The following is a 14,786-nucleotide window of genomic DNA, read 5'->3' as shown; positions in this document are numbered from 1 at the left end:
CTCTCTCTCTGTCTCTCGCTTTACTGCGTTGCCCTCACTCTCGCCCCCTTCAAGGAAGTTGCGAAGCACTTTCCTCTTCTTATGTCTCTCTCTATCCCTCGTCTTAAAGCTTGCGGTCCAGCTTAGGATGAAGTCGGGAGAGAATTACAGAGGAATCTTCTTGGTCTGGAGCTGCAGATATGAGGCGCCTGGCTGGTTATCCGCCTCCGCTGGCTGAAGCGCCTTGTAACTCGTGGCTGGACCGTGTGTGTAATTCTTTCTCTCTGTCCACCTAAGATAACTGCTAGAGCTGTTTCCTCTTTTCACACTCTCTGCCGTATCCACTGTTCCTTCACTTGCTCTCCTTCTCTCTCTCTGTCTTTCTCTCTGATTGGCAGAGGGGGGTTTGTATGTATGTGGAGAATCACTCCCCTCCCCCGTCTCTAAGATTAGTGCTGCACACTGGGTCCAAACACCTTATTTACAGCAGAACACCTTAAAAAATATCTTGTGGGCACATCGGAAGATGAATGTCCTCGGTATAGGATCTGAAAAAGAGACATTGATTCGAGTTACGAAGTAAAGAATGGCTGAATGTGTTCACCCAAGCTTGATGAATGATTGTTGAACAGTAATTACAATTAGACATATTTTAACTGCTATAGTGTTGTCATTTCAATCAATAACAGGACACATATCTAATCGACAGGTCTTGCAATGATTTATATGCTCTCTTAGAATGACAGGCAGTTGATTGGTTTTAAGTGCTAATGATTTGGTATTGTGGATTTATTATGAATACATGAACAAATTAATGACAATGAAAGTCAAAAAGAATTTGAGCATCATATGACTTTAAAACTCACTTAATATGGATTTGCAACAAAAACCAGTTTTTTACAGTTATATATCAAACTTATTTTCCAAAGTAATCTAGACAAGGCTTTGTAGACATGTGCATTTCTAAGATACTACTGCATTTGTTTAAAATATTTACTGCTGGATTTGGCTGATGGAATGAATCCTAAAAAAAAAAAAAAGTAAAATGTGCTAGTTTTGTGCATGAATCCATAACAAAGCTGTAAATCCTTCAATCCTTCTAAACAGTGTAAACATGAATAAACAAAGCATTCAAAACGACGGTGAAGAATGGTTAACTAAGTTAGCTGCGCTGCATGACAGTATGTAAGAACATAAGCGTTTACCTGTGTTTTCTGAAGCAGCGGCGCAAGTCTGTCTACATCTTTCCTCTCTCCCCTCATTTTCCTCCCATCAATCTGGGTCGACACCATGTCAGAAATCTCTGGTCTGCTTTGCTCTGGATGTCAGTGTCGGTCCCATCACAGTCTCTCATTGGCTGCTGGGTGCTCTGCGAGCAGGTATGAAACAGCAGAAAGAAGCGAAACATGTATGAATGTGCTGGCCATATTTTTTCTGTTTTATCTCACGCTTTTGATCCCGCACAGCTTTCTGAAGTCTGACACTTAATTAAGCGTTTTTCTCTTTTTCCTCCCTCCATCTGCCTTACCCATTTCCCCTTCGCTTTCTCTCGCTCTCATTCCTTCTCTGCCTCTCTGTTTTTTTTTGGTTTTTTTTATGAATTCAAGCATTCCCCGCTGGTATTTGATCTCAAAAGCAGAAGCAATGGAAAAGCCCTTCTCTCTCGCCTCCATCTCTTTGATTATAATAAAAATGTGATGTTATTACCTCTTAATGCGCTGCTCAACTGCATTCAACAGTCTTCTCTTCCTCCGTCCCTGTATTTTCTGCCCTACTCTCTCATTCCCTGGAGAGATATGAGGGGGCAGAGGGAGCTCCGAGTCTTTTCTTTTTTGGCTTCCCTTGTTTGTCTCTCACTCTCCCTCCCTCTTTTATTCTCTTACTGTCTCTCTCTCACACAATGTTACCTGTACTTTCTTCATGAAAGCATCTGCCACTGCAACAGAGATGAAGAAAGATTTGCTTCTTTTTAGTCAAATCTGCAGTCATATTTTCAGAGATCAAAAGCAGAAGAGAGTTATTTTATTTCAATCTGTTTTCTCTTTTCACAGGGTTCCCCCAAATTCCATAAATGTTCCATTTAATTTCCAGTTGTTCATGACAACTATTATGATTTTTTTTAATGATTTTATAGTTATGGTGTTTTTTTGTTGTTGTTATTTCTACATCAGATACAGTTATGGGAATGAATAGATTAGGCCTATTATTATTATTATTATTATTATTAGATTAAATGATACAAATCTATTTTTGTACAAATTATACAGTGAGATAAAAATGTATACATTGCTTTAGACATTTCCACGATTTATAACATTTATTTTATTACATTGCATTACTTTTCCAGGCTTGGACATTTTAAAACAATTTAAAAAAAATCCACTTTAAGTTCCATGATATAATAATATTAATATTATTTCCTTTTTTTTTTTTTTTTTTTTTTTAAATTGTAGAAAGCCTACATATAAAAAAGTTTATATAGTAATGTATCACCCCTTTGAACAGTTCCGCCACCTCATTTACATAAATATTCCCTGGGAAAGTTATTTTTCTTCTCTCATCAGCTATGTTTCCAAATAATCCCCACAATGTCTCCATCTTTGTTTACTGCGTGTTCTTTAAAGCGTGGGAAATATTGAAACTTGATTGACATACTCCGCAGGAAGAAGAGACTGAATCATTCCAGTATTAAGGCTTCTGATTTGCTTTTATTGCTTACATTACCACAGCAATATATACTGCGTTCTCCGTTTTCCAGGAACAGTGACAAATATAGCCGCAAGTGGCAATTATCGGGGTCCAAGCACCAATGGTATGTACATTGACGATACAGTGATACAATGGCTGTCTCTTTGTGGAAATATTATTCTATGTACTATGTTAAAATAGACAAATAATTTTGTCTCTTCATTTTAATTGGACAGCAATACATTCAGTCATGTCTATCAACTTGACAAATGTATTTTTAATATCATTAGGTTAATATAAAATTAAGAAAATAATTAATTAATTAAAAGTAATTTGGAGATCACATATTTATTACACTTATACTTTGTAAAACTTTATGAAACTATAATTAATCTCAAGTCAATCTTTTGAACCATTTACACAGATTTTAAACTATGAGACGTAAAAGGATTTGTTTTGCTATCCCTCTGGTAAACAACATTAGTATTACATCATTCATTCCCATTGATATAATTGGCTGATTTTGTAAAAACTGTGGTTATCCGATTATCAAAATTCATTAAAAATGGCATATTTACTAGGAATGCCTTGTTGTCCATGTCTACCAAGTTTTGTGAAGTGTGGACATTGTGGAAGTTTCACCAATTTGTTAAAATGCGTAATGCCAGACAATTTAATTTGCTATTATCTTTGCAACAATTCTATGTATCAAAATTCTTTTCACAATGTTTTGCCAGCATAGTCTATAATATAATATATGCTTTATATACAAAGTTGGTGAAGATTGGATGAATAGCTAAGGAGGAGTTTACAAAAGTAGGTTTTTGGGAATACTGAAAATTTTATAGAAAAGAATGACAGGAATTTTGTAGGGTTTGACTCAAGCATTCAGGAAAAAATGTAGGGGTGCTTGGACCCCTAAATATCCTAAAGCTCATATAACACCTTTGACAGATATTTCCATCATGACATGTATATGCTCTTCAAATGGAGTCCAAGAGTACCATCTGGTGGATTCTTTCACACTCTCTCCTCTATCCATGTTAAGGCTACTGCAACTCAGATTCATTCCCTTAACAAATGCCATTTTTATTTAAGAACCAGGCTTTTCATGCGGGTGAAAATTAGCTTTTAGCTAAATCCGGTACAATGCATGGAATGGAAACATTTATGTTAAAAATTGTACATGGTCCCTTTATAAATAAATAAAGTAAAGAAAAGATATACTGTATGAAGGAATTTTAAAAAGTGTGATTTCTAGAGCTGGAAATGTAATCAAAATTACTATATAAAAACCCTGCAATCACAAACTATAAAAGTCATGTAAATTCATTGATAATAAAAAGCGTAATCCTTGAAGAACATTCAGTTATTGGGATTGTGAAATTTAATTATTTAAATTATTTATAATTATTTAATTTCATTCTTTGGTAACGCTTTATTTCGCTATTCTACTTTAGACATTCTACTAACTACACTCTACCAACTAACTTTGCAACTACATGTCAACTAATTAATTTCCAACAACATATCAACTAACTCTCATTAGAGTATTAGTAGAATATTAGGTTAGGGTTAGTAGAATAATTTGACATGTACTTGCAAAGTTACTAATAATATGTAGAATGTCTTTGGGGTGTCAATAAAGTGTTAGCAGATATTTAGCCGACATTTAGCAAACATTAGGCCTACTAATATGTAATGGTAACGTTAGTTGACATGTAGTTCCAAAGTTATCTAAAAAAAGTATTATGCATTCTTTTAATATATTGCCACTCCTAGTTTCTGTAAATAAAATTATGAAAATGAGCAGCTATTAAATTATAGCATGTATCAGAAATACCTTGGAGTCAGAAAGGTTGAGAACCACTGCTTACAGCAATATTAAATGACGACTTCACCCAAACATGAAGATTAGCTTATGTATTATTAATTTACTCACCCTCATGTTGTTGCAAACTAAAGGAGATGTTCGGTTGAATTACATTCTCTTTCCATTGCACGGAAAAAGTTGCAAAGAGTGACTGCTGTACAGTCCCTAAAATTCTGCCTAATATCTTCTTTTGTGTGTAAGTGGGAAAAAAAATGAATATTTTATATGTGGGGAAAATCCATATAGAGATAGTTTATAATGTTTTTATCGAACTGTATTAAATATAATGGCTTTACAACTCGCACTGAACTGTGTCGTCTGTGAATATACTTTTGGTGGGGAGCGGAACTAAATATACTTGGTTTGCGCGTTACACCCGGACGGACTTGTGTGCGACAGTAGCGTGGACGTTTTTTTTTATTGGTAAATATAAAATCACATATCCCTTTTAAATGGATGCTAAAAGTCAAATATGCTCAATATGGCTTGGATCCGAAACTGGAATATTAAAAGGTAAAGTACTGTTTGGAGTTTCTTGTCTCTTTGTCGCCACATTGTTCACTTTTCTATTAGCCATGTAAGGTACACGTGAGTTGGCACCACAGACCTGCCATTTAATTTTCTTGAGGGCCACCTTACTAATGACTTGTTCATATCCATATTTCACCTCAAGGGGTGAGTATCAGCAAAAAGCAGGCGTTTAACTTCTGTGAGATGAGCTGCTTGAGTCGGGATCAGGAGGTTTGTGTGATGGCATGGGGAGACCCTCACGAATCAGAGGTGAGAAAGAGAGAACTGGAGTTGCAGACCTCATCATCATGATTTAGTTTCTGAAAGACGTTGTCTATGTGTGCGTGCCTTTGCAGGTTTTAGTGGGCAGTGTGAACGGCACTGTGAAAACTTTCAGCACAGATAAGGGGATCTTCACGGCGACCAGAGAGTGTGGGGATGCTTCACAGGGCAGATTCACAGGACTTGCTGTCACTGACAGGTGGTTGCCAATATCATGTTATGCTTGTCTCTGCTGAGTGAGGCTGATGAATTACTAGCTGTTTTATCGGTTTGTGTTAATGTACTGTAGGAATGATGCATTTTCTTCCCCCTTTTCCAGTTCTTTGATCACGTGTGTGGAGTCAGGGCTGCTGAAGGTGTGGAAGGAAGGCAGTACAGACACAGTAAGTCAGTGTGATTTCAGTGTCCTAGAGTGTAACATGATATATTATTTTATTTAAAGCTATTTAAAAAAATCTTTGAGAGGCTGCAGAGCCATGGGTGGAGCGTGAAGTCTAGCCCCCCCTCCTTTCTGGGCTTAATGGGTGGAGCTAAAAGGTCCAACCACACCATAACTCTACCCATTACTCTATCCCTCCACCCATTCCATCCACAGAGGTGGAGCTGGACATCATTTAACTCTGCAGTGAGCACCACTTGATTTTTTTATAATTATCGTACATGCAGTTTTATGCCATTATATTAATAAATTATATACTACTAAGAATTATTGTATTAAAAAAAAAAACTGTCATACTGCACGAGTATTAACTGTAAATAAAATGTTAGAAACTGGGGGAAAAGATGAATGAAATGGACATCAATCATCAGCTTCTAGAAATATGAATCTTCCCTTGTACAGTAATATAAGTCTTAACCTAAAATCTTGAAAAAAGTTTGTCCATATTATTTGTCAAATACCTGCCAAACTGAGTGAAGAATAAGATTATTAACATGAACTGAAATGGTTTCCTTTGGTATGCTTTTGGTCTAGTTGTTCAGAAGAAATTTGCATTATCGGATTGGTCAAATCTTGAAAATTCAGCAGCAGTTTTAACATTAAGTGACATGATATCTGATGTACAGAAGAGAAATGGCACATGTCGCTGTGCTTAGTGACGCATCCGGTGGCACATCTGGTCTTCATGGTCATGTGCCAGTGCAGTGGATAGTGGCATGTGTCACTTAAAACTTGTGACATGTGCCACTGACATTGTCGCGAAACACTGACACTGAGTCGCGGAACATGTTGCGTTTGTTGTGACACCTCCGGTAGTGACTGAAAGATGAGTTGAGCAGCTATGCTGACGTAATTGTGCCGTCTTTTGATTTGTTTAACTTTTACAGTGGTAAAGTAGATTAGTCATTAGGTTACCTATTAATGCTTTCAGTACAGTAAAGATAAAAAAAATCCTTATAATATTATCATCAAAACAGCTGTCAGTACCAAACAATAACAATATATTTAATTTTAACAGACATTTATTCTTGTAAATTAATTATGGCACAAGCTTCAGAGATTGACCAATTAAAAGTCCTTATTGTGTGTAAACTTGTTGATTTTTATTTATTTTTTGTGGGTCACAGGAGGAGTCTGACTGTAAACATTTTTTTTTTAAAAATTAAAATTAAATTTAAATTAAATTGAAGGGGATTTTGTATTGTTTTATTGTACTGTTTTCTGTCTGCTCAAATAAAAACACATAAAGCGACACTCTGTTGTTTATATAAAATATATATATATATATCTCCTCCTCTGAAGGTAGCATTTTTAAGATTTCAGATGCAGCTTACATATATCTATATATCTAGTAGCCTGCCCTGTGATACGTAGGCTGCGTCCAAAATCTTAAAAATGCTGCCTTCGGAGGATGCATTCCAAGGAAGGAAGGCATCAAGGCATGTCCAAATCCAATGTTTGCTTCACTTCCTGTCTCCTGAGATACCTTCAGCTGATCGATTTTTGGAGGCAGCATAGATGCATCCATCGCTACCTTTGATATCCCACAATCCTGTGCTTTCCATTCTGCGACAGTTAAGATAAGAAATAAAGATGGCATCTGAAAGTTGCGGTTGGTGGTCAGTTTGTGTGTAAATGTACGTCTTCCGTTTTTAACGTTTTCCACTTTTAATGTAATTTCTAGCGAGAAATTACTATTGTAGAAATATTCGCTTCGTTTTCACTAAACGCTCTCTAGTTTTCTAGGCGAGTTTTTGGATGTAGCAGTAGACTCATTAGAGCACTGGAAATCCAGATTTGGTAATCTGGTTAAGTTTGTATCTGTATCCGGATGATCCAATCCAGTGTTGCTTTGAAAAACCGGCACAAAAGAAAAATGGACTACCTGACCCTGGATAGCAAAACATAGAATTTCCAAATCAGGACCATTCTGATTCAGATTAAACTCTTTGAACGAGTGGGCCCTGCTTCTATTGTTTGAATTGTAGATTAGGTTTGAATAATGTATGATGATCTCTTCATCTCTATGATAATTTTGTGGACTTATAGTAAATCAAATCCTCAACCAACCTCATCTGTCTTTGTTCATAGGTTGAGGTAAATGTTGGGAATGGAATTTGCAGGATGCGGCAGAACCCGTCACAGTGCCATCGTGTGGCTACAGGGGGTAAGGAGAATCCGCTGAAAGTCTGGGATCTGGAGAGACCAGATAAGCCAATATTCACAGCCAAAAATGTAAGGCAGAAGAGGAAAAAACTATAAATTTTTCAGCACTCACTAGTTTATGATGACTGTTACAAACCTGTTCTTTTTTCTTCAATCCATCAGGTAGCCCATGACTGGTTGGATATGCGAGTGCCTGTGTGGGTGAGAGACATCGGCTTTATCCCAGATTCAGATAAAATAGTCACATGTACTGGACACCATCAGGTTTGTCAAACCACTTCTCTGACTTTATCCATTCATACTTGTCTGCTGTGGTTTCATATGCTGTAAAATTATTTACTTGGAAAAATCACGTTAATTTTTTTTTTCAGTGAACAAATTAATTCATGTACACTTCCGTTCGAGTTTAGGGTCGGTAAGATTTAAAAAAATGTTTTTGAAGAAAGTTTGTTATTCTCAGCAAGGCTGTATTTATTTCATCTAATAAATTATACATGTACATGCATGCACGCATATAATTTTTTTCCTTGAATATTTGATGAATAGAAAGTTCAAAAGAACAGCATTTATTTGAAATCTTATCCTTAGTAACATTGTTTTTACAGTCAGTTTTGATCAATTTAATGCGTCCTTGCTTAATAAAAATATTAATAAAAAAAATCTTACTGACCCCAAACTTTTGAACGGGTGTGTATTTAAATGAATTCTAGCTGTTTCATCAAAAACTGGCATGTATGGCTTTCTAATATATCAATTCAAAGTAATCTTTTAGTTTTAACCCTATACAGTTGTCAATCACGTAAAATAATCTATATAAAATCATACCAATGAATTTTAGTTTAAAGGTGCCCTAGAACTTTTTTTTAAAAGATGTAATATAAGTCTAATGTGTCCCCTGACTGTGTCTGTGAAGCTTCAGCTCAAAATACCCCATAGATTTTTTTTAATTAATTTTTTTAAATGCCTATTTGGGGGCATAATTAGAAATGAGCAGATTCAGGGTGTGTGGCTCTTTAAATCTGGTGCTCCACGCCCCAAGAGCTCACACTTGCCTTAAACAACATAAAAAAAGTTCATACAGCTAATATAACCCTCAAAATGGATATTGGGGGCGTACACCCCGACTGTTATGTAACAGTCGGTGTTATGTTGAGATTCGCCTGTTCTTCGGAGGTCTTTTAAACAAATGAGATTTAAATAAGAAGGAGGAAACAATGGAGTTTGAGACTCACTGTATGTCTTTTCCATGTACTGAACTCTTGTTATTCAACTATGCCGAGGTAAATTCAATTTTTGAATCTAGGGCACCTTTATTTTTTTTTTTATGTTGCTTGTGTAAAGTGTAAAGGCCATGCCACACCAAACTGACATCAAAGAACTATCGGCAATGAAAGCCAACTGTGTTCATGGGTTGCATTGTGTCCGTCTGGGCCAAAAATTTGCCCTCCTGACTTCCTCATTTGCACCCTTTAATCACATTGCTTTTCTTCTTGTGCACTGGTGTGCTATAAAGCTGAACAGCCAATCAGAGTTCTCTCTCACTGATGCCGCTGATGCTGAATGATGCTGATTCAATATGCTCAATCGGCCAAAAAGCCACCAACAGCGCTGAACACTCCGCAAAAACTAAGCTGACAGACGCTCAACAATGGCCTGGCGTTGGCAGGCGGCTGACCATTGCCTTGCTGTGTCATGGCCTCAACCTTCAGTTTGTAGCTGATTGGTTGCCACTTCAACATGGAGTATAGGTCTTACCCAAAAATGGTTATCTTGTTATTTAGATTTAACAGCTTTTTCAGAATATAATTGACAAATTTTCATAAGTATTGTGAGCCAACCATCTTTTTCTTTCTGGCCCGTGCCCTTTGCTATTTTATTTATTCATGCCTTCCTTTGTGTCTTACGGTAAACATCTGTGATCAAACATAACTCAAAATATCTTGCCTCCTTTGTTCTGCTCCTCCGGCAGGTGCGCGTGTACGACCCCTCGACATCTCAGAGGAGGCCGGTGATGGAGGCTCAGTTTGGAGAGTACCCGCTCACAGCGCTCTCTCTTCCTGCCAGCCAGGGCACAGTGGTCGTGGGCAACACTCACGGAGAGCTCGCCATCCTTGACCTCCGGAAAGGTAAGCAGTAGGTGGATGCTCTGTTTATTTTTTCTCTTAGGCAGGCTTGGATCTGCACAAAAGCAGTTGTTTTGAACTGAAAGTCCATTGCTTGGGGTTTTTGTCCTAGATCTGTGTATGTTCCAAGTATAAAAGATGTATTTGGCCAGCCGTTCTCCACATATGCACTGTAATATTATTGAACTCCTGAGAGTGTTGTTTTGTCTGACCCCATTTTCTTCTCTATTTGCCTGCAGGGCTCGTGCGTGGGTGTCTTAAGGGTCTGGCAGGGGCAGTGCGGGGGTTGCAGTGCCATCCTTCCCTCCCATTGGTGGCCTCTTGTGGTTTAGATCGTTTTCTTCGAGTACACAGCCTGGAGGACCGTTCCTTACAACACAAGGTATATGAATGCACAAGAAACCAGGTTTCTTTCTCCATTCTCACTGCACTTCATCTGTCTCTTTCTTTCTGCTGTTGTTTCCGTATACTTTGATTTCTGCATAGCCCCTCTCCTCTTATTTCCATCTGGTTGCATACACCATATAATCATAAGTGCCTCCCACTCAGTGTCATGTTTGTGTAAATGGTAATTTTATGAACATATTTTCTCTTTGCAGGTATATCTGAAGTCACGACTCAATTGTGTGCTACTCTCTAGCAGAGAACTGGAGGTAAGCGGTGGTTCGGTGTCAGAGGGAGCATCATTTTGATGATTTGCTTTTATGTAACTGCCTATCAACAGTAATAACTGTGGAAGTTGCTTTCTCGCTGATGACTTTATACTGCATCCTAATGACTTTGTCAATCATATGACTCTTTATGTGCTGTTCTCTTTCAGTCATCAAGTCCTGATGTTTCTGGAGATGTAGAGGAGGTGAAAGCAGAGGAGGATGAGGTTTGGGATACCATGGAAACAGTGACGGAGAAGACAAAAAAGAGGGCCGCCCAGAAAGGCGAAACAACAGTTATTGGGGCAGATGGAAAAAAGAAAAGAAAACTAGTGAAAAAGTGATGTTGAGTGATTTATAAAGGACATTTTTATTATTTTATACACTGTTGATGTAAAACTGTATCAGAAGTTTGCAAAAAGAAACTTAAACCTGATAGAGGATAGTTCACCCAAAAATGAAAATTGTCATCATTTACTTACCTTCAAATTGTTATAAACCTGTGTGAATTTCTTTCTTCTGCTGAACACAAAAGTAGATATTTTGAAGAATGTTGGTAACCGAACAGTTAATGGACTCCATGTACTTCCATAATATATTTTTTATACTATGGAAGTCAATGGTCTGGTTTCCAACATTCTTCAAAGTATCTTCTTTTGTTTTCAGCAGAAGAAAGAAATTCATAAAGGTTTGGAACAACTTGAGGATGAGTAAATGATGACAGAATTTTCATTTTTGGGTGAACTATCCCTTTAAGCCATACATATACAATATATAGTGTATATAGGGTCATCATTTTGGCCCATGAAGTGGATTTGAACATTAAATGATCTGAAATGTGATATTCAGATTACCTTTTTAATATGTGAAAATGTTAAAATTCCATTGAGATGGAACAAATTAACCTCTTTATGTAAAAACAAAACCAACTTGTCCCATCTATCACTGTAATTCTGAATTGAACAGAATTAAAAGAGTCTGTAGCACAGCTTTGTCTTTGTTTTTTCATTAAGTTCCAATTATGTTCAGTTGACTCACATTGAGTCAACTGAACAGCAAACTGTCACATACTTGAAGAAAGTGTGCACTTCAGAAAATAGTTACCACAGAAATCTGATAAAAAATTGTTGGTCTGTTACATGTTATGTTTTTTTTTTTGTTTTTTGGTCTGTTATGTGCTTTACAATGCTACTTTATGTGATGTTAACATTCTTTCCCAAGGCCTGTGTACAGTATCCCTTTCAAAAATGAATTTGAGCTGCATTCTACTGAAGTAAAAAGAGAAGCATGAATCTGTGCTGGTCTAAAGACCTTGACTTGACCGTGAATGACTGTGTTTGTGTGGGTGCGTATAACACATTGCGTTATGCACACTTAAACACACCCTATACCAGCCTCTGATAAGATTAGGAACATCTTGGTAAGCATTGAAACTATCGACTTTGTAAATGAGAGAATTAGTAGCAAATAACTGATTTATTTTGAGCATGCTTAGAGGATGAATCTCTGTTTAAAAAATGTAACATTTGACGTTACAGTGGTGTTATAACCGAGGAATCAAATAAAGGTTATTTATTGAACATTCTGTCCAAGATTCTGCAATCAAATGTATAGATCTGATATAGACAGCAATGTTCAAGGGATGACGTGGTTTCCATATGTAAGATTTTTAGGGTGTTTAGTGCATCTAATAAGTGACATTTCTGACATGACATATAATTACACAAGGAAACATTTTCAAGGAGCTGAAGAGCAAAGGGCATAAAATATACATGGGGATGAAGAAGTATGACAACACGAGGGTGGAAAGGGCAGTATTCCTGACTGCTGACTTGCGATTATAAAATCTGAAGTGTGACTTTATATTCAGGACAACAGCCTCAGAATTTCCTGTATGGTTCTGGTAAATTTTGAAACCCATAAAATATTGCATGTTTGTGGTTTGACCCTGTGTGCGGTAACAAGGTCATAACCACTGGAAAGATTTCATTTCCTCATGATTTCCTCCTTTAGAGTGAGGGAAATAGCTGATACTAACCCCAAATACACAACCACCCCATTATATTACACGTACTGAAATATATTTATCATATAGGCCTATAATTATTTTTGCCTTTTCCAACATCTTGAGTAAAATGTTAGATTGTGACTGCAATCTTCTTCTGGAAGTCCAGTCTCAAAACTCTTAACATCACAAGAAACAAATTTCAACCATCTAATTCCAGATCTCCACCTGCCTGAGGTACAATATTATGTGCTTAGATGGAGTATTTTGTATTGGTACATTAATTTACACGCCATTCTTGTGTTTGACAATCGAAATTCCTTCACACAGTGTGCACTTCTGTGCTCTTTAACCCAACAATGACAATAATTAACCCTCACTCATGAGTATTTTATTATCCTGTTATAAAGCCTTGTTTCATTCTTTGATCAATGTTTAGAGTCCATAGTCTACTTTATCTATTCTAATCATGCAGCATTACCTCATGCTGTGCTATTACCAGTAATTAAGACATCACACATTTGCTGATTTATAAATCAAGCCTTAGCAACTCACAGTGGGCGAAAACAGCCATATGTTGCAAAAATAAGACTTGTGATTGGCAACAAACAATGGTCTGATTCTATGTTCAACATTGTAAATAATAAAACTAAAAAATAAAGCTAAACCGTGACGCCCTCTAGTGGTTTATTGTGTTTATAGTAATCTGGCAAGACTTCTGATTTGGATATCTGTTTGGCCCACAACATTTGTTAGACAATTTTAATAAAATGTGCTGCTTTGAAATGTTTTAAAAATATAAATGTACCTAAAATGTTACAAAATAAGGTCCTGAGCTAGCCTGTGTGTAAGTCCATAGGAGTCCAGGATGTTGGATTGAGGGGCAGGGCCAAAAAGATGTTAAATATTGACGAGGAGTATAATTATTAACTAAGCTTCAACTTCAAATCACTTTTAAACTGGCCTCTCTCGGCCTGACATAGCACTGCTGACCAGACGCACCCCTCTCACCTGTTGACTCTCTCGTTGTGCTGTAACTATCTTTGCTGGTTTCAGTTCCTTTTCAAATTTTTAAACAGAGATATTTTTGCTTTGCTTCTGTTAATTCTTTAATCTCCATTTTTATATAACTTTTCTTTAGTTTAAATTCTTTCTCATTTTTTTTGATTTGTCAAGCTCCAAAAAACTGGACTCCCACGAGGAAGAACTGTGGAGGTAAGTAGCCTAACTCTTTACTGAAAATAAAGATGTATGTACCAATGTGAGGAACATGAAACATGTGTAATTTTTAAGATTTTGTATAAATATATGTATGTAAAAAACATTCATCATTGCCTTGCCTCTGCAATTACGCTGATTCACGTCTGTTTGCTTGTGAAAGGCTAGATTAATATTCTAATGTAAATATACCTGCATTGTCTAACAAAGTAAAGCTAATACTTTTAAAGTGGTTAAGAAAAGAATGCAAAAGGCTTGCGCTCGGCCTTCAAGCATTTGAAAGAGTATTTTCCAAGAACAGGGTCTTATAAATCAAAAAGGGTAGTTTCTTTTAAAATATCTTCAATAAATGGTACTGGTGTTCAAATGCAAATAAATAGTAGTTTAATCACAATCTAATGTCACATCTTTTCTACAAAGTAGATTTGATAAAATACATGTGACTTGCTCCAATATCAAGTACGGCAATTGGGAATTGTGTTAAAAATCAACCACCTTCATGAGTTCATGCCATTGATTTTCTCTCACCCTACACAAATGTTGGATACGGCACAGGGATGAGAAAGAAAATGGTGGATTCACAAGATGATAACGGGAGCAGATAACACAGACTGACTCATGCGATGTGTGCCCCCTTTAATTACTTTATTATGCTGTTTTTCCAAAGGTAGCAAGGTGCAGTGGGAGGTTTACGGCAAGGCAAAGTCTAAAATATGATATAAACTAAGAAACCAAGAGAAAGAACATGATAGAGAACGTGGGATGGGTAACTCACGACTAAAAGGAAGTGATATGCACAAAATTAAGACATAAAGGTATATAAATGATTGAGCGACACACCCTTATTTCTCTC

The 14,786-nt window shown here is 36.7% G+C and overlaps 1 protein-coding gene and 1 long non-coding RNA gene across 2 annotated transcripts; one reads left to right on the top strand and one right to left on the bottom strand.

Moving 5' to 3' along the window:
• Positions 1–410: 410 nt before the first annotated feature.
• Positions 411–4,765, bottom strand: LOC137028983 (uncharacterized). The gene is made up of 3 exons (XR_010896242.1): positions 4,610–4,765; positions 1,185–1,348; positions 411–527 (listed from the first exon to the last, which is right to left on the bottom strand). It is a non-coding gene; the product is annotated as an uncharacterized lncRNA (long non-coding RNA).
• A 167-nt stretch (positions 4,766–4,932) lies between these two features.
• On the top strand, positions 4,933–11,692 carry wdr74 (WD repeat domain 74). The gene is made up of 10 exons (XM_067399297.1): positions 4,933–5,053; positions 5,214–5,320; positions 5,407–5,531; positions 5,652–5,715; positions 7,863–8,006; positions 8,100–8,201; positions 9,907–10,063; positions 10,300–10,442; positions 10,660–10,713; positions 10,881–11,692. Exons 1-10 carry the CDS (start codon positions 4,993–4,995, stop codon positions 11,052–11,054), a joined length of 1,131 nt encoding a protein of 376 aa, XP_067255398.1. The 5' UTR covers positions 4,933–4,992; the 3' UTR covers positions 11,055–11,692.
• Positions 11,693–14,786: the final 3,094 nt, after the last annotated feature.

Source organism: Chanodichthys erythropterus, chromosome 10 (genome assembly GCF_024489055.1).
Source record: "Chanodichthys erythropterus isolate Z2021 chromosome 10, ASM2448905v1, whole genome shotgun sequence".
Taxonomy (NCBI): domain Eukaryota; kingdom Metazoa; phylum Chordata; class Actinopteri; order Cypriniformes; family Xenocyprididae; genus Chanodichthys; species Chanodichthys erythropterus.
This window is presented reverse-complemented; position numbering and strand designations above follow the sequence as displayed.